The sequence below is a fragment of the Gobius niger genome, assembly GCF_951799975.1.
Source record: "Gobius niger genome assembly, chromosome: 13".
NCBI lineage: Eukaryota > Metazoa > Chordata > Actinopteri > Gobiiformes > Gobiidae > Gobius > Gobius niger.
In genome coordinates this window covers 28,720,128-28,741,350 of record NC_136864.1, presented here as the reverse complement: position 1 = coordinate 28,741,350, position 21,223 = coordinate 28,720,128, and the positions used below count along the sequence as shown (strand labels likewise).

The window sequence follows — 21,223 nt, the reverse complement described above, 5'->3', positions numbered from 1 at the left end:
ACTTTATTAATTCTTCATTCAATATAATTTTCGCACTGTCCATCAGAGACAGAACAGCCCACGTCCAAAAGCTCCTCAATGCCTGTACTTCATTTATTTTCATTTTATTTAATAATAGTATTGAGATGGTTACTTCTTATTATTGCTGTAGTAATAAGTAGTTGTAGTAAGGCCTTTTTTTGCCTGACTAAAACTGTGTGGCTTTTCCCGTTCGAGTGTTTTGTAGACGAGAGCAGCTTAGCCAGTCACCCACAGCATTTTGATTATTTTTGCTGCAGCAAAATTTCGCTCAACAAGGACATGGTAGAGCTCTTTTTTTGCTTTTGTTTTTTTAAGAATCGCCGGTGCCGTTAGCCGCTAGTTAGCAACGTTAGCGGCTGGATTTGTTAACACTGCAGACCCAGGAGACATTTAGCTCTGGTTAAATCCAGCACAGACTCTGATTTAGGGAGTGTCATCTGTAATAAAGTCAGCTCTATGTGGAATATTGTATTTACACATAAGGGTTAGTTTGTTGCTCTTTGCTCTCATCAGCTGAGAGGAACGCCCCATACTTGCACTGCACCTCAAATGGTATCGGTTCCAGGTACCGGGACCATATTAATAAGTACGAGTATGAGTACAAGCATGTGGTATCGGGCCGATACAGTGATTTGAAGTGTTTCCATCAGCCCACTTCACTTTACTGTCTACCTGCTTGGCCCTGGTTCTAACCAGACCAAGCGGGAAGGGTCTGAATGCAGCTGATGGAAGGGCACGTGATGAGTGGAGCTCCACTTCTCCACAGGAAATGACGTCGCCTCCACAGGACAACGCTAGCTTAAACTAATCCAAACTAACCCTAACCTTAAGGCTAGTGAGGTTTACAAAAGGCATCTTGGACGTGGAGTTGACGTCATTTCGCCATCGGCTGCTTTCAGACACTGTTGGGCCTTGTAGGTATTTCCAAGGATACAGCCAAAGGCAAAGCCATATCCACAGATTCGCCCTTGTAGCCTTGGACATAGTACCGGATTCTACAGAGTAATGGAAACAGAGCCAAGTCAAGTAGAGTAGGATTAAACCAAGAGGAGAAGAGAGGGGTAGGGCTGTTGGAAAGTAATCACGTTTAAATGGACTCAATGAGAAAATCACAAGGACTGCGATTAGTTAGCTAGGATTTTCTGCAAACAACCAAATCCACCATCTGCATAAGGTCTCATTATGAATAATATTTGCTAACTCAGTAGTTTAGATGTTTACAAGCATGATTCTTGTGTTAGTTTTAGCAGTTCCAGAATTCTTTAAGTTACTATAAAAACGTGTAGTTGGAGCTAAAACTTAAGAAAAATAATACTACTGTTGAAAAGTCATTGCAATGGCACACTGTGGTCATGTCGTTTGACCCTCTTCTTCTCCCGTAGCCGAGCCCTGACCGTAGTGCAACTTTAATGACTGGACCGTACGAAGCGCTTTACGTGCACACCCTCGCTAACCGTAACCGTATCTGCCTGGGCTTCTCCTAAACTGACCGCCGCCGCGCGTACGGAAGAGATCCGACCCGCTTCGCTGATGACCGGTCAGCGGCGGCGTGAAACCCGATCTCCGGCTGCACCCGCTGCTCTCCCGGGCGTCCGGCGCAGGGTCCGGTTCATTTACATCATTGGAAGTTCTCGGTTTTCGTCCCTTCGGGTCCAGGACTGTCACAACACGGCAGAATTACAGCGATCTACGGCGGTGTAATTGGTCACCGGAACCCTCCCCCCCCTCCCCGCGCGGGACGGTAGTGTCAGATCGCGGTGATGATGTTTTAAGGCGGAATGCGGTTAATGATGTGATTTATGCCTCTGACGTTCGGGCAGTCTGTTTACGGCGGAAGAGGGAGGTCTTAGCCTTGTACTTACTTACACACTGCCTGGTCTGGGTTCTGCAACATCATGTGGCCAACGAATGAGCTAGAGGTGGCTCTTTAATGGGAGCTGAATCTTTGACTAGATTCATTTTAAGCTTTGAAATGTGTGTCATGGAAAAAAACGTGCCACAATAAAAGAAAACAATCCTCTACAACTGCTTTACCAAGTCATTCATTTGCACAAAAAACCTCAGTCTCTCGACAGTAAGAGATCCGGCTCTCTTCAAAAAATTCACAAAGAGCTGTTCAATAAACATCCCCTCACTAGAATGAGATCAGCTGAGTATCTGAATGACCAGGACCAAGTCAAAACCAGATCATTTGCTACTAATCATGAACAAAATGAATGTCGCCCGCGCTGCAAATGGCCTTGAAATCCTCAAGGTGAAATAACTATAGCTCACCGTTTTTCCATACTGAGATATGTTCTTCCCTGAGCTTAGATGAGTTGATACGTACCTGTCTGGTCTGGAGCTATAGGAACATGCTGGTAGAGGCCAAATGCAAACAACATCTTTGGTCAGTTTGCGTGACTGAGAGCACACAGTTCGTCCACACTGAGATATGTTCTTACCTGAGCTTAGACGAGTTGATACTTACCTGTCTGATCTTTGTGCGTGCGAAGTCAGAGCGTGGTCGCTTCCAACTTCACCCCCCGTTTGGAGCTATAGGAATACATTGGGAGAGGCCAAATGCTACCAACATCTTTCTCATCTTTGCGTGACTGAGCGCACGCACAAAGACCAGACAGGTACTCATCAACTCAACTAAGGTCAGGCAAGATATCTCAGTATGGAAAAACGTTGGCTTGTTCCTTTTATACTGTAGGTTGCGTTCACCCATCCATCCATCCATCCATCCATCCATCCATCCATCCATCCATCCATCCATCCTTCCATCCATCCATCCATCCATCCATCCATCCTTCCATCCATCCATCCATCCATCCATCCATCCTTCCATCCATCCATCCATCCATCCATCCATCCATCCATCCATCCATCCATCCATCCATCCTTCCATCCTTCCTTCCATCCATCCATCCATCCATCCATCCATCCATCCATCCATCCATCCATCCATCCATCCATCCATCCATCCATCCATCCTTCCTTCCTTCCTTCCTTCCTTCCTTCCATCCATCCATCCATCCATCCATCCATCCATCCATCCATCCATCCATCCATCCATCCATCCATCCATCCATCCATCCATCCATCCATCCATCCATCCATCCATCCATCCATCCATCCATCCATCCATCCATCCATCCATCCATCCATCCATTTTCTTCCGCGGGAGGCGACCAGGAGGTATCTGGAACAAATGTTGAAAATTATCATTATTTGTAGGTGATCGGATTCACAAACCTGTCATATGCCTCTTCCTTTCATGGGACCAACATCAAGCACATCATTTTCAATATTGTCTCCACTTTTGAACATCTTTATGATGAAGTAATTGGACCTTATTATATATGTGCTGTCACAGTCCCCAACCTCTGCCTACCACCTCAGTTTAAAACTGTAGGCTCTTAAATTCTTGTAATTACGACATTGTGAGGACCAGTTTGAGTTTTTGACCAACAGCGTGAGGACATTTTTGGAAAGTGAGGAGATTTTGGGTGGTCCTCAGGGTTAGGATTAAGGTTAACATTAGGGTCTGGGTAATACATTATGTCCTCACTAAGATAGAATTACATGTGTGTGTGTGTGAAAGGTTTATAGTGATCAAAATTGTATTCATGCACGCTGTCATTGAATGGATAGGAAACAAAGAAACATCAGTTTGTACGCTATCTGTCCATTGTCACGGCATCATTCAGAAGTACTTTCTTGTTTCTTTGGGACTCGAGTTTCTCACATTATAAATAGCGCAGTTATAAATGTTCAAAGATGTCCTGCACCTACAGGCTGTCTCCTCCTCTCCCTCTCAGTCCGGTGACTATATTTACACATCAGACATGTCAAAGCCACCATGAAAGAGTTTGACACAGACTAAAAATACTCTGCGCGACTTCAGAGGTACTACGCCCGAGAACTTAGAACGACTCGAACAGACGCCATTTCAAGATGCGAAACTAACTCTCCTCGATGGCTGAGTGGAGCCCTCACACTAGAAACTTAAAGGTGTATTATGGAACTTTTTATGGGAAAAAGACCCTTTATTTTTTGTGCATGATGACCTTTTAGTGACCCAGCGACTGTATGGGTGGATAGCATGGCGCCTTTACTTCCCATCGCGGTGGCTCCAGGGTCAGTTGTTTTCTGAGTTTCTGGTAGGTTTTCACTGCTGCCTGAACCTCCGGAAAACCATTGAAAACAATTGATCTTGGGGCGTTGTAGAGGCCACTGTGATGGAATGTTAAGGTGCCATGCTGACCACGCATTCAGCCATTGGACCACAGAAATTACTTACAATTGTTTTTTTGTTTTTTTTAAATAAAAAGTCCCATAAGGCACCTTTTAAAGTGATAATCTGTCAGTTTAAATGTTTTATATGTTAATGGATGGCGTATAATTGACCGCCTGGATCTGAAATAATAATATTTTTTCTGAAGTCCCTCCCTCTCATACGAATCAGAATCACTGGGCTCTCACTTTGACCAATGAGACGAGCTCTCCTGCGAACCGGCTGGTCAGGTCCAATCAGGAGGGACCTTGATTGTTTACTCCGAAATTTCACTCTCTCCTCACTTTGCAATCTTACAGACTATCACCTACGCATTGTCCAGTAGAAATGAGAAAAGCAGCACTTGAAGCTAGCCGTTAGCATGTAGCATGCGGCTAAAGTTAGTATTACGGTTAGCATTGCCTGTTATTTATGAACGAATTTGGGTCGTTGAACCACTTTGTTCCTCTCCATGTCTGTGTATCTATATTTGATAGAATACACATCTATAATTCAGCATTGATGTAGTTGTGGCGCATTCGCCGAAAGATCTGGCTTCGCTCCAAAGATGCCGTCTGTATTTTATCTATTGAAAGGTGGGTCAATCAATTCAATTCAACTTCATTAATCAAATGCAAAGGGCAAATTTTCTCAACATTATTTCTTATTGCGACTAGGGCTGTCACAAAAAATACTATATTGGCTTAAATAAACAATTCATTTTTGGGCTCAGTATTTATCGTCAGTACATTTTTTTTTATTTTTCAAATTTTTCAAACCCAAAGTAAGTTGGGTCTCATTGTACTTCATGTTCATTGTGGGATGTTTCATTTTTATGCCTAAAAGGGTCACATTGTTATATGAAAAGTACAATGATTGCAATACATTTTTTTCTTCATATTTGTTTCAGGAATCCTCCGTGTCTTGCCTTAAACTTCCGTTATAGTAGCATTTTACACCACCTTCCATTTTTCCATAGAGTCCACAGCATATTTATAACCACTAGCGCGCCGCGGACTTCCCCGACACCCCGGCTCTCCGAAGACTCTCCCGAATGTGCGCAGAGGTCTTAATGGCACCGATTAAAAAGCAATTTAACAGAGAAAAGGGGATTAGCAACAGCATAATCCTTAACCTTTAGTCACTGTACGCACACGGCGATAGCATCGCCGGACCGCGCTTTAGTACATTCGCCTCGGCCGACCTGCGCTCTATTCCCAGCGGCTCCGGGGCGGGAAGGCATTAGGAGGTGCTGTCGGTTAATGAATAGGCCCGGTATTGATAGGCTGTTTGGGAGAAAGCAGCGTTCCATGTGAAGCGTTCAGGAGACATTATGGTAATCTGCGGCGGAGTCTCGGAGGGGCTGCGGCTGCGGTGGCAAAATGGTCGACGGAAAAAGATGTTTTAAGAGCGTTCACGTTGATCAATCTCTGTTCATGATTCAATGTTATTGCTTATAATAGAACACAAATAAATAGGGGTTTTACTGATGTCGTTCATGGGATAGATGTTTCAAAACTACCTAAGCGTCCAACACAAAATGTCAAGGCAAGGGAAGGTTATTTTTAGAGCTAATTCATACACAAAGTAAAATGACAAACAAAAGGCAAATGAAGTCATGAATAGTACTTTCAGTTTCATTTGCAGCTAAATACGACTGGTTTTCAGCCTGGATTTAAAACATTGTCATAGTTGAAGTCTGTCTCACATCTTCTATTCTCACGACCCCCACTTTGGGAACCACTGTTCCAGGTGACAGACGGGGCTGCCACGATAATTACTACATCGACTTACCGTTCAATAAATGACGATAAACAATACACTTTTGGGCCAATATTCATTGAATGTAATGTATTTCCCCCCATTTTCCAACAGGAATGTTATTTTAAGTTGTGTTTTATTGTGTTTCATGTTTATAAGCTCAAAGCTTTACGGTCACTTCTAAGCTCTATAGCTAGAGCTCTATAGTTCATTCCTCAACATATCAAACATCCCATTTTGTTATTGTGACGGGCCTAGCGACAGGATGCCAGGGCAGAAACCTGAGCACTGGACTAATATGGTTTTATGTCCAGGTTCATGCCAGGAATCCAGGAAATACTTGCCATTTGATTTGACCAAATTCCAAACCAATGCACTCACTGCTACATACCACAGAATTGGATGTTATTTGAAAAGCGCAGTGCAGGTAAAGGTGATCAGCCATAGATTTAAAATGTTATTAATTGCTGCATGTGTCTTCAGCTGACTCTTGGTGAATGGTCATTATGCTCAAAGGAGATGCTTAGGTTGTGTCATAAAGAAATGGCTCACCATGTTTGGTTTAACTTCATAGGAACATAGGATCTCATTGAAAGTAATGTTGAAAGACGTGCATGAACGATATTAAAAAGTCAGACACCGTGGTCATTTCGGAGTCATTAAAACACAGGGAAGTCCATCTGTCTTTGTCAGGACATAATTCCACTGAAATCTGAACATGAATATTAACAATCAGAACTGCACCGGGCTCGAATACAGAATTACAGTCTTTACAATCTTTGCATCAACACAATGTATAGATCCATCAGATAATCATTTTCTTTTTTCATTATTAATGTTCAATTCCAAATGATTTTATCCCCATTAGTCTAGTTGACAAGTATATAAAAGTCACTTGATCAAAGTCAAGGAGAAGAAAATCACAAGAAATAAGTACGCTATTGTCCAAATTTCAACCCTACCCACACGCCAGAGTCACATGGTCTTCATCTGCTTTAAGTTTGATAATCTTCTGCAATAACGTATTTGCGCGATAAAGACTGACCAAATTTGAGTGACAGTTTAATATTTATGGATAAATAATATTCAGATACGTTTGATTTAACAAGAATGAAGTAAAACCTTGGAGTATAACCTTTCTTTACCTGAAAGGGGAAGCTAACGAGCTAGCGGTAAGCAGCTAACGTTAGCAACTTTTCACCATGATTGATTACACATTTAAGTGATTTATTTATACTTGCGTCACAATGGTTCACATATCAAGATGCATTGTGGGAAACTTTGTGTGCACTCCTTTTATTGTCTGGACGTTCGACCACCACTACAAAATGGCGTGATCGCTACGTAGTTCACCATAGATGGAATAGGTTCTGCGCGGAATGTGTTTCGCTAACTTCCTGTTGGCCGGTGTTGTGAAAAGACAACTTCCTGTCCACATTTTAAGATAAATTAGATAAAAATAAGATAAAAAAGAAAAGAAGAAAACTTAAATAAACGTCAAGTCGGCTGTGTTTCATAAAACTGAGCTATCATTACATTTGCTAGAGTTAAATTAACATTAGCCTTTAGCTTCTAGGCTAAAGCAGCTACTGTTATAAACACAGAAGTCTCCTCCAGTGAAGCAGTTGATATTTTTCCACATGGCCTATCATCATTTTTATGTTTGTTATCCATGATAACTCCCCATACGTTTGTTAAGTGGTGACGTCACAGCTCTACTTCTGGGTCCTCATAGAAAAAAGCTCTTTAATACCACAATCAATATTTCTGAAACTCAACAAAGAGCTACTGAACATACTTATTTATCAGTCCCATTAGCCAAAAATGCTGTAACTACTGCTATAAAAGTATTATTTTACCAAAATCACTATATCCGGGTTAGCGGAGAGATGCTAACGTCCGAGCCGCCGCAGCAACTCCGCTAAACCCGGAAGTAGCGACTTTAGTAAAAATGACTTTAGGTATGGCATTTTTGGCTAATGAGTCTGAGAAATAAGGAAGTTCAGTAAGTTCTCTGCAATGGGTTTCAGTAATATTTATTGTTGTTTTCAAGAGTTTTTTTTAATGTTTTTATCTCGCATATTTGCTTGTCTGCTAGGACCCGGAAGCGGAAGTCGTGACGGCACACTTAATAAACGTAAAGGAATACATCACAGACATGAAGAAGCATAGAAATAAAAAGGAAACGCGGCGTTTGTTCCGAAGCGTATGCGGACAGTTAGTAAAGCGCCGTTTGTTAGCCTGGTCAATGTATTTTCCCTATAGCCATTAGCATTAGCCACCAAGCATTGCAAATTATGCACAATCCAGATGTTTTCAACTGTTGTCAACCCATCGACCACATTTAAGTCAAAGCCTAGTTAGAAATCATTAATGAATATTTAGCTATTTTACTTAAGATACAAAATTATTGTGTAAAAGTGTCTTCTGAGCTAAATGCTAGCTTAAATTCAGTTAAGTTTTTGCCTGTGCGGGGTCAGATACACATCAGTTGGTCACTAAACATCATCTTATAATATGTTAATGATCAAGGAACCACAGAAATTATGTAAACGCCATGAAACGGCCACAACGTTAGTGCACGTTAGCATGTTAGCATTGCGCCGGTCTTCCCTATTCATTTGTACAGGGATGGAACGTTAAATTTAAATTGGGTCCAGGATTCGATGGCAAACAAACTGTGTGCATTTGTAGGAACAGGCTCAGACAGCTAAAGGCATTTCGTACATGCTAAGGCTAACATGGCAAGGTTTAAATCACCACATGCTAACCGGACAGCACTTTTCTCCCAACCCTCAACAAGATTCAAATAGCACTACCTCTGGTCTTCCCCGTGCATTCTGAAAGACCTCTTCCCAAATGAGTTTACTCATTTTGTGCAGGTATTTGGGCCATCTCGTCTTTTTTTTTTTTGTCCTTTGTCCCATTCTGAGGGAGCACTTTTGACTTTCGGACTCTCTCCCGCTTCGGATTGCAGCTTGCTCATCGGATCAGGCAGAGTGCTCCGCTAACAGGCTGCAGGGTCGTCCCGCGCATTAATCTTTCATATCAGAATTTGTGCACCGCAAAGATTCAATTTTCTGCACTTCGTGGCCACCGCACCGTTGAACACGCGGTTTTATTTTTGCATCAAAGTGTATTCATTATTCAGCTGTTTGCGCGCGATTTTGGAGGTCGGGAAGAGAAAGGGTAGAAGATGTTATTTTGTTGTTTTGCTCTAGGATAGATACTGATGGGGCAGTGGGCGGGTTAAAGCTGGTATGTGTAAAAGAAAGAAAGAGGAGGGCATTCATTTGAAAGACTTAAAGGGAGACACTGTAAGAAATTCATTTTTTTCTTCTTGGATACACAGGTTGCCGCATAAATCTAGAATCCAAATGTCCAAAAAATCATTAATTGAATGCCCAAATTGTGGCCTTAATTGTCTTCGGACATTATTAAAGTGATAGTTCGTAAGTTGAATTGTTTCACAGATTATATAGATTGCGTCTAATTGACCGCCCAGGCTGGAATTGTATGTAATGTATGTAATATCAAATAATTATACATTTCTAACGTCCCTCCCTTTGCTGATTTCTGACACCAATCAGAATCCCCGGTGCCATCACTTTGACCAATGAGACGAGCTTCCCTGTGAACAGGCCCGTCAGGTCCAATCCGGAGGGAACCTTATCGTTCACTTTTGAAAATTCTCTCTCCTCAGTTTGCAATCTTACAGACTATCACTTTAAATTGGATACCACTTGGTCAAAAACGAAACAACAAACATAGTGAATGCCGACAGTACCAGATAAAAGTTTGGAAACAACCAATACATAATAAAATGTTTCCAAACCTCTAATGGGTACTGAGTGCACAAGGGAGCCTGTGCAAAGTTTTTTTGTATTGTTTTTTCATGATTTCTGTAATGAATTAGTGAAATTCATTGAAACTGTAGAGCGACTGCAGTTACACGTATGACCTGAGGTGGCAGTAGTGAGTATAAAATCACCAACTTGCATCTAGTTCCTTTAAGTTTGCGATACTGACTGAGGGCAAAAGAAATTTTGTTCCATTACTACAATAAAATCTGGCATTGGGCCTTTAAGTAGTTTCCTTGTTTGTTTCCATGAGGACTTTTCAGTAGGGCTGGGCACCGTTAAATGATACCAGTATGGTATGGGGGGAAAAAACTTAAGGTACAACTGGTATTGAAAAAAAGGCACCAAAAAAAATAAATCTTGCTATCTTTAGGTTGTAGTTTTGATGCTTTTGGTCCAGGGACAGCATTAAATTTGCAGATCCTCCACACATTATTGTTCTGTTTCCTGGTTCTAGATCACAAATATTCTAGTATAGGCATCGATAAAAAGTAAGAACTGGTAACGGAAAAAATGTAAGCCTTACTTTTAATTCTTAGACTTACTCATTGAGCTTTGAGTTGAGACAACGCTGGATGGACTTGTTCAGGGGGGGCTCTTGATCGAAGTTCTTATTGGCCGACAGTGACAGACAGGTGACAGCAGGTTTCAGGTACAGGCTTCTGTTTCCGAATGAATAATGGCTCCCTAACAGTTATTAATATTCCTCTGATGTAATATTGTGAATGTTTTCCCATCAGTCAGCCGCGTTGAACCCGCTGACACCTCCCTTGAAACAGTGCCATAAATACCTATTTCTGATGTTCGCTGCTGGCTCCGAGTCTTGGCGGTGTAGCTTTTATGAAAACCGCTTCGCTCCTTCCGTACGGCTGCGACTCCCACAAAGCTTCTAAATGCGGCGTGCGTTTGTTTGTGTTTCCTAACGCTCTTCTCCCTGCGCTCCTCTTCCTCAGGCCACCTCTGAGCAGAAGAAGCCGAGCCATGCTGGATCCAAGCCCTCCCTGTGCGAGAGCAGCGGACGCCCTCAGATAGCCATGAACACCTGCAAGTACAATGGCGGAGTGGTGCGGCCGCTAGTGGGCAGCCTGGCGTCGTCGTCGCGCCGGAACCTGGCCGACCTGGACTCGGAGACGCAGCCGCTGCAGACGCTGCACAGCTCGGGGCTGGAGGTGGTGGTGTCCAAGGGCAACGGCGAGGACCCCAGCAAGGCGTCCAACGAGAGCCTGGTCCGCGAGGGCAGCCGGGGCGGGGGCCGGGCGCCGCAGAAGAAGAACAAGGACATCGGCTACAAGCTCGGCCACCGGAGGGCGCTGTTCGAGAAGCGGAAACGACTCAGCGACTACGCGCTCATCTTCGGGATGTTCGGGATCGTCGTCATGGTGACGGAGACGGAGCTGTCTTGGGGGGTTTACACTAAGGTGGGTACGGGGAAACCTTTCTTAACAAATGAAAATGGAAACATGTATATAGTTACAAAAACAGATCGATGATAAAACTGTAGATCGGACAGCAGTGGTGGCAGATGTTTTTAAAAAAAAAGGTCAGAAATGTCAATGAATGAAAGTAAACCCGCTCTACGCTAGCAGCTCACTGCTCCTGCAGGTCGCCCCAGGTCAAATGCAGAGAACAAAGTTCTCTACAGAGATTAATAAAGGACTGCTTAACATAACTTTGTAAGGACATCGTTTTACTCAAATATGAACATCCATCATTAGTAAAGTCTAATTAAAAACAATCCCTCACTTCATCAAACATGGACGTTAGATCAGGGACACACACAGTATCGGTCAAACGCTTTTTTTATGCATTGTTTTTTCATGTATTTCTCACTGAAGGCGATCATGAATAAACACATAATTATGGAATTATGTTTTAAACAAAACAATTGATACAGATTCTTCAAAATAGCCGCCTTTTGCTTTGATTGCTGCTTTGCACTTTTCACATTTCCTCATTGAGCTTCACGATCTCGTCTCGGCTTCACAGACTGTTGCACCTCTTCAGGGATGTATATATAAACATTTTGTTGAGGTCGACTGATATATACGAGTATTTTACTGTATTGGCTATCGGCCGATATCATGCCACTTCAAGGCCGATATCTCCGGAACTGTAAGTGATAGAGACTGTGACTTCAGTCAGAACCTTAAACTTCCGAGGCCTCAGGAGCTGAGAAACATCGCGGTTAAAATCGATCACAACTTTGTACACCTTGGAGCATATTTTAAATATTTTATATTGCAGAACCATAAGAGATTGAGACTTTGGAATCTGCTGATTTTTGTCTTACAAACAAACACCCGCTGAAGTACTAAGCAGGATTGTCCTGAGTAAATCAGCCCTATGCCTCTAATAAATCATTATAGACAAGACATTGTTTTAATTTAAAAATATTAGCTGTGCATATCGGCATTGGCCTTAGAAAATCCCACATCGGTCGACCTCTAACATTTTGACTTAGTTCATCCTTTTCCCACGTGTTCATTCATAGTTTTAACGTCTTCAATGAGAATCACACAATGTAAATGGTTGAAAATTTAAAAAAGCCGACACATAAAAAGAGTTTCCAGACGTTTGACCGATACTGTATAACAGTCAGTGAGAATGTCAGCTTGTCTCCCCACCTCTGACTATGTCCTATAACTGTATGAATGTTTATCAATGCACAACAGCACGTGGCGTACGCTGTAGTTCCACCCTTTAGTGATAAAACGTTGTGTTGCCATGACGGTCAATAGATCATTCCAACAGTTTGAGCTGTGCCATTTTGTGTTTTCATTTCATTGAATAATTTCCCCAGTGGCACCATTTACCAAAACGGCCTCCATTCAGCTCCTCCAAAGTCAACACTGTACACCAACATAAGAACTGTTACTGGTGCATGATGGGTAGACCAGTCCATTCCAGGACAAAGCCCGTGTTGTTAAGTAGTTACGATGGCGGTTCGATTAACTCCTCAGCCCTGAGTAATATTCAACCTGCTGTGGTGCTGTTGACCTGAGGCCCCCCCCCTGACCCTCCCTGTCCTTGCGCCCCCTCTCCCCTGCAGCCTCAGCACTCTGACCGCCCTCTCCTCCTCCATGCCTGTGTGTTTACTCGGAGCTGACAGAGCAGTGCAGTAAAGCCCGGGTCAGAACAAGTGTCTCTCATCTCCTGCTCCAGGGGCACCACTTAAGCTCCTGCCAATAAGCCCGAGCACGCCTCACCTTTCCCAGCTGACGCGGCCAAAAGAAGACGCCCACTCCAGATTCTCAGCATGCGCGCCTTTAAAGAGCCCCGACACCGCTTTTTAAACATGTTATTATGTCCTTTCCATTGGTAGACTTGTTTTACTTCCGTATGTTTGAGTCATCCTGCGCTCGCCACCACCTACTGATGTCATGAGGTGGTGCTCTGCTGTGATTTTAAAGTTCATAAAGCTTAATTTAGCTTCATTTGCTCATTTCTGTGCTCGAATTTCCTTCACTAATGAACGGCCAAATAAACAAACAAATCAGTAAATATATTTGTTAAAGTGACAGTCTGCAAGAATGAGGGAAAAATATTATTGTTTAATATTACTTACGTTATGTCAAACTGCAAATGGCCCAGGCGGCAAGCTATTAAATTAGTAAAACATTTGAACTTATAGACTGTATCTTTAAAAAAAAAAAAATTTAATGGTTACAATCGGTCCAAGGACGGCTGAGAAACATCCTGTTAAAGTCTTCAATCCAAGAACCAGGCGATCGATAACACAATAAGTGAAGTATGTGAAGAACTATTTATTATGAGTTAGGCATGAACTGTTGTAGTTAAGTAGTTATTAAGTGTTAGTCACACTTAACTAATGAAATGTTCATGATGAATAAAGGCTAAATAATGTGTACTTATTGTAAACTGTTACCAAAGTCTTTAATGAGACAAAAACTATGGCTGAAATCTCCAGATATGTTTGTCAACTAATACAGACAAAAGGAAGTGACTTAAAACACGTGAACTGCGCTTTGTCCATGTGGGAGAAGAAACATGAAGCACAGAATATTAAATATGTTTGAATGCAATGATATCATTGATTGTTTACAACATTGTTTTAGATTCAGTCAAGCATAATTACATGACATGTTCATACACCGAAACAAGACTAAAACTGACTAAATCTTGACTAAAACACAATGATAATTTTCATCAAAAGATTAAGACTAAAACTCCTTTGTAGTTCCTATGTATTTTCTATGTTATATACATTTCAAATACTAATATTAAAGTGATAGTGGGGAGGGAGTGAGAGTGAAAATGAAAAGTAAGCAATCAAGTTCCTCCCCTCCTGATTGGACCAGAAAGTCACTCCTAGTTTGCAAAATGAGGAGAGGCAGGCCGGGTCACAGGAAAGCTTGTCTCATTGGTCAAAGTGATGGCACCGTGGATTCAGATTCGTATTTTCTGAAATATTACTTATATTACATCAAATTTCAGACCCAGACGGTAGATTATATGCAATCTATTAAATCTGCAAACCATCTAAACATATAGACTATCACTTTAATAATATCTTAAATGCTTAGAACTTAAAATACTAAAATTGGAACCAAAGCCAGACCAGGTCCAGATAGGTTGGAAAGTCCAGACCTGCTCCAAAGTCACGGCCAGTTCCAGACCATGTCTAGACTGAGTCCGGGCGAGAGGCCAAAATCCTTGCCAACCCCATCTCTCTCATTGGGTCCAACTTCCAAACCAATGCCAGACTAAGTACAAACCCGAGACCATCGCCAAACCAAGTCCAGACCGGGTCCAAAGTCCAGACCGGGTCCGTGTTTCTGCCCTGTATGACTACGTCTTATGAGCTCTCCTGCAAAACCATTTTCTAGTATTACTATGCTTTTGAAAGTCATTTGGGACATAATATATGAGAAAAAAAAAGTATGGAAAATAGGGGACAGCGATTTCAGAGTAATTTCGGGCCTGATCCTCAGCTGGCCCGGGGGGGGGGTGGGGGGGTGGGGGGGGGGCAGCATGTCATCGCCGGAGCCGTGTTATTCAATCAATTTGTCCGAAGCGTCCCGATGCCCGAAGGCGCCCGCGATCACAATTAGCTCCGCCCGTCAGGTGTGGGCAGTATATTAAGGCCAGCGTTAATCTATAGGATGATGTATGGGGGTTTAAGGCAGTCGATAGGTTTGTCTGAGCCTCTTAGCCACTGGAACAGAGTGCATCCATCTCCACCGCAGATGGAAATGGCCTCAGTGCGGATATACTCCACGTGGACGCTGGTCTTAAAGGGGACACATCCTGCAAAGTGATACGACGCTATTCACAGTTGTAATCCACCAGTTTGTGTAGTGTCTGCTTACTTTGGCTGTTTGGCTGCAATAGCAAAGGGTAAATTAGGTGCGACATGTCCACAAAAAGATGTATTTCCCAGCTAGCTTGGTCATTGATTTCTGCAGCTAGCAGTTAGCAACAGTGCTGTGGAAACTCTTGAAGCTAGCTTGTTTCTAATCTGGAAAAAGTGGCTTGTTACGTTACTGCGCTACTTTATTCTGAAGGTAACGCGTTCAAGTACTTTATCGAGTAGTTATAACAAACCAATAATAAACATCTATGTGTCGCCTTCATTTGTCGATCATTTTTTCAGATGACGAATGATGCTCCATTCCCGAAAAAAAAAAGTAAACTAATTCAAACAGCTCAATACTAGTAAATGTATTCAATAATAGCACAATAAATTCTCTTCACTGAGCTTTATTTTGTATGTGGGCAAATTACAGCAAAAGGCCACAATAATGAGCATGAACTACAGACTTATAAAAGCTTAACTTCACTGTATGTAAACAGTTTAAGGTGTAAAGGAGCTATTTCACATTACAAAGTGCATTAAATGAACATAAAACATACTCAACTTGATTTACGATTAAATGTACAGCGTTCCTCAAACACATAACCAGCTACAAGTTTGTTGTCGACATTGGAAAGACCGATGCTGCCCGAAGCTAGGCTTGTTGTTTGGGAGGCGAGGGCTAGCTTCATCGTGGTTTTGCTCTTTAGCTTCACCACCAGCGCTGTATTGTCCTTTTCACCAGGATTCTATATTTCACAACTTCATACCATTGCTGCAACAGTTCATTTTACCTATGATAGCATTTAGCCGCTGTTAGCGAAACTTTAGCTTTGGTGTTAGCATAACGTCTCTGCCTGTAGCTTACCTTCATTGTAGTATTTGCCTTGGCACCTCTGAATAATTCCGTAAACCCCACCAAAAGGCAGATTTGTCACCATTGGTTCTCATCGAGGCTCACAAAACTTTTCATCGCCGTTCTGTTTTCCCTCCAGCAATGTGGAGATCTTTTGATATTGCAGACGCTTAATGAAACAATGCCATAGCGAATGGTGCTGTAATCCAAGGGTTCTTAACCTCTTAAAGGAACAGGCCACCGTTTTTCCATACTGAGATATGTTCTTACCTGAGCTTGGACGAGTTGATACATACCTGTCAGGTCTTTGTGCCCGCGGAAGAGCGTGGTCGCTTCCAACTTCACCCCCGTTTGGAGCTATAGTAATAAGCTGGGTGAGGCCAAATGCTAACAACATCTTTGGTCTTTGTGCGTGACTGACCAGACAGGTACACATCAACTCGTCTAAGCTCAGGTCAGAACATATCTCAGGATGGAAAAACGGTGGCCTGTTCGTTTAACACCCACCTGAACTGAGCACGTTTCTTTAAAAAAAAAAAAGAAGGTCTTAATAGCAATGAAAACGAGATGTACACAAAGACCAAAACGCAACAAAAAAGCAATGAAAATGTTGCAAAAACGTGACAAAAAAGCCACAAAAAAAGAAACAGGAAAGCGACAAATAAGGGATGGACAACACTGCAAACCACGTGAGGACAAAGATCCGTTTAGATCAGTTTTGTAGATCTTTGTTTTCAAATAAGGCGTTGCTCTGGCCTAAAGGCTTTAGTCCAGAAGCTTTAAGATCTGGGTAATGCTGAACGGGAGAAAATGCGGGGGTAAGAGGTTCAACTTTTCACCTCTGACCCCCAAAATCACAAGAGTGTGTGAATGGGTGAGTGGATCCTTGCTGTAAAGCGCTTTGAGTGCCTAATGTAGGTGGAAAAGCACTGTATACACTACAAAAAGTAAATATCAAGCATTGGCTTAAATGACTTGAATTGAGGAAATGTATCTTGTTTTGAGCGGTTTTCACACATTTAGACACTTTTTCTGATCGGACCAAGTTTACTTTGCTTGTTTGAGGACATTTCAGACCAGTTCTAGGGTAAATCTCGCTTGAAATAAGAAAGTAAAATTGCCAATGAGATAAGACCAATTTTCTTACCCCATTGGCAAAGAAAATGACCTGAAATAAGGATGAAATGTATCGAAACGAGTCAGAAACATCTCAGAACAAGTGAAATAATCTAGGACAAATGCCCAACAACTTCTAAACTAGTCAAAACAACTAAAATTTGGATTATTATGCTCAAATTGAGATGTTTATACTGATCTAGTTAATTACTCTTTGCAGTGTGAGTGGAGAGCATTGTTTCAATAAGCTCCTACAGGTCGCCACAGCAGCATTTGAGGATGGATCAAATGCAGAGAACTAGTGATTTGACTGAAGAGAATCTATATTGATTTTGAGTACGTTTGAACCAGAAGTGTACGTGGCACGCGCGGCGCCCTCTGGTTGCAGTCTTGACAGGACGCATGTGTCCCAGAATGCAGATCATATGGCGGGGACAGCTTGTCTAAACTCCCCAGTCTGCCGACAGTCTGCTGGACCTCATTTGGCTCGTGTCAGAATAAATACAGGAGTCTGAGCCTGCCATCAAACCTGGCTCAGAGGGACTCACACATTTGTTCCCTTGATGAGACCGGGGTGGCTGCGGCGAAATGACTTTACTGCACAGAACCTCACAGCGAGAAGGTTCGGGGTTGGATTTCCAGACTGAGAGAGGCCTGTTTGTACAGAGATTACATGTTTCCCTTGTATTTGGGGGAAAAGAACATTGGTTTGCTGCCACTTGAGTGAGCTCTTTCAAAGCTTTGTTCAGCTTTCCAGAAGTCGTGCCAGCATCCTTCAGGATATGCGGCAACCAACCTCGATCCGCAGCCTTTGGTGTTCCATCCGTTGGCCCTGCATTCTGCTGCCAGGTCTGGACACTTCCCTCTTTCTCTCGTTTGTCAACTTGACCAGTGAGAGTTGTTTTCTGCTTGGAGACCACAGAACAATGTCCGGTCGCAGAATGGAGGTGGTGATGGTCATGGGAAACTTCACAGCGTATACAAAATACATGAATCTTGCTTTGTGCCAGAATTGGCTTATGCTAATATCCATCTGCAGTCCCTGGGAAGGTGCGCGCAACATTAAAATATACTATATAGCTGTCTGTAACATTAGTAACATTCTTTGTCCATTATCAATATCTCCCCATTTGACCTGGACACAGCACGACTGAATGAAAACAGTCATAAACGTACTTAACTTAAATATGCAGTGGTTGGTGGCATCCATCTGTGGCCCTCCACACCGTGTACACTTCAACATGTGAGCCTCCATGAAAAAAGAGCTCAATAAGTCATGCTCGGAACTAGACGTCAGTAAATCTTTGGGAAAGAAATGGAAACAGCCTCAAAGTCTTGGAACAGTTGCTTTGTCCACCAGCATTTCCCAGTCTGAACGGACAGGATCACTTATTTAACACGGTTCCTTTGGTGTAAAATGGTTTAAAATTTGGTTAAAAATGTTAAAATTATGTATTTTCCTCCCCCTACATGTTTCAACAATGTCCTACGTTGTAGAAGGAGCCCAGACATATTCACCACAACTAAAATCCTGCACTGTCAATCAAAAAGGTGTTAATTCGGGTCCGAAGTGCCGTCATGCACAAGCTTAATATAGAAGCTGCAGTTACACTTATGACCTGAGGTGGCAGTAGTGAGTATACAATGGCTAATTTGCATCTAGCCCCTTTAAGTATTGAATCAATTTTAGCTGTATTTTTCGACCCAGATTGGAATCCCTGGAAAAGAGTAATCCCAGGACAAGAGACGGATACGATCAGTTACTTTTTCAATGTACTTGTACTTCAAAGCATTGTAGAATCAATGCTCTTACTTGAGTAAAACATTTGGTGAATTAAGATTAAGAATATTCTACCTTCATTTGAAAAGATCTGCCAGTGGAACAAGCATCTGTGCACTTATTTCCAGTGAATTAAGATCATTTTATGTGCAAGGAGCTATACTTGTATCAATACATCTCCAGCTTGTGATTCATATCAAAAATCTCCATCAGCTACATCTCCACACTTTGATTTGTCACCCATCTCCCGTTTCCCGTCTCCAAAACCTCAAACCGGCACGGGTCGCGCTTGCTCTATTTTTCTGACACACATCGCTCACATTGCAGCTTTAGCCACTGCCCCAAAAAAAGATTGATAATATATGCGGGACTTCAGGGCTCCGTACGCGAGGTGGATTAATTAGTTTACGCCGCTGTTGTCTCGCCGGGGACCGTCTCCGAACAGTCCCAGACGTCTGACCCGCCCCCGGGGCAAGGCAATCTAGTTGACAGCTAAAAATACATGGTGTTGTTACATGGAATTGGGAGCGCTGAGGCATAGGACGCGCTCAATCACACTTTGTCATTGACCGTCACCGGTTTATTATTAGCGGCCGTACGCTAATTAGCGAGACGTCTTGACACCACGCTAACACGAAGCACGGCGCCCCCTGCTGATACTGGGACCAAAGACTGCTTACGACATTTAACTATAAATTAGAAACAAAATATTCTGTTGATTGGTCATATTTTTGCATGAAATGTTATATTTGTGTTCACACGCTCACCTTTAGCTTAGAATACAGCCCCTGTGGCGTTGTTTCAATAAGCTTCAGTGAGTCAAAACATCCAGTGTTGCGTTCATCTTTCACCAAGATCTTGTACTGATGATGGGAGAGTGCGACCACTGAGCTAAGCCTTCTCCAGCACATCCCAAAGATTCTCAATGGGGTTAAGATCTAGAGACTGTGGTGGTCAATCCATCTCATACTCCCTGAAACACTCTATCAAAAGGCCCGAGGAATCCTGGCATTGCCATCTTGGAATATGCCTGTGCCATCAGCGAAGAAGAAAAATCCATTCTTTGGGCACAAATAAGCCTTTTCCACTGGCAGTTCCTAAATAAACTTGGCAAATTAGTAAAACAGTGACGGCCGTGGCCTGGGTGAACAATTGTTCCATCGGCCCAAACACCAAGTGCAAAACTAGGACAATTTTCTCGAGTGTTATCGTTATATTCACTCGGCTTTATGCTTGTCTGCATGTAGCCTATGGACTTAGCGTAACTTCGCAAAAGCGGAGCCTTTAGTTTTAGCTTAGTTTAGCTGCTGTTGTAGATCTGCAGCAGCTCTGCTCTGTCGCTTTATAATATGGTTGGTTTAAGCCGCGGTGGTGCACAACAGTTCTACTGACTATACATCGTTTCGCTCCCTCTTCTGCTGCCCATGTCGTCCATATCAGTGTTAATTTCGTCGACTAAAATATTTAGTCTTAATTTTAGTCAAAGTGATATTTTTAACGACTAAAATTGGACTAAAACTAAATTAAAAGTTTCTCATGAGACTAAAACTGTGACTAAAATGTCCAGATATTTTAGTCGACTAAAATAAGACTAAATAAAAATGAAAAGGAGAGACTAAAATCATCCAAACTTCTATTGACCGTCTGAAAGAGCCTCAGATCATGTAAATTCTCTGCCAAAGGATCAGCTCTGAGCTTTGTTCATGTGGAGCAGCTCCATGAAGCAGAGGAACAACATTAAATATGATTATAATACATATTATAAAAGCAAAGTCGACTAAATTCGTCTTAAATTTAGTCGACTAAATTGACGTGCAATTTTAGTCGACTAAAACTAGACTAAAATTTAAAAGATTTTTTCGACTAAATATCGACTAAAATTAAATTACATTTTAGTCAAAAGACTAAGACTAAAACTAAATTAAAATATGATGTCAAAATTAACACTGGTCCATATCAAAAACCACCTCTGAAATGAATAACTTACAATCTTACAATCCTTTCATGTAAAGCCCTAACTAAACTTATCTTAAATCTTTTCTTATACAATGACAATATAAAGTTTGTAACAACATCAATGTATATGTTTCAATCAGGTCAGGCAACCAGGCAAGGTGACCCCATGTCATCATAAATATTTTGATCACCAGGAGAGCGCGACATGGTGTCATTTCGCTCATCTGTGACTTGCTTTTTGTGGAGCTTGCCTTCATCTCGCGAGCCTAATTCATCACCGGCCTTCAGTGTGGTCCCT

General features: G+C 42.2%; 1 protein-coding gene across 1 annotated transcript in view; it reads left to right on the top strand.

Moving 5' to 3' along the window:
- kcnn1a (potassium intermediate/small conductance calcium-activated channel, subfamily N, member 1a) overlaps nucleotides 1–21,223 on the top strand; it is a 114,859-nt gene that overhangs the window by 40,362 nt on the left and 53,274 nt on the right. The window contains exon 2 of the mRNA XM_079570127.1: nucleotides 10,857–11,321. Within this exon, the coding sequence (XP_079426253.1) occupies nucleotides 10,857–11,321 (465 nt within the window). The remainder of the gene's footprint in view (nucleotides 1–10,856; nucleotides 11,322–21,223) is intronic.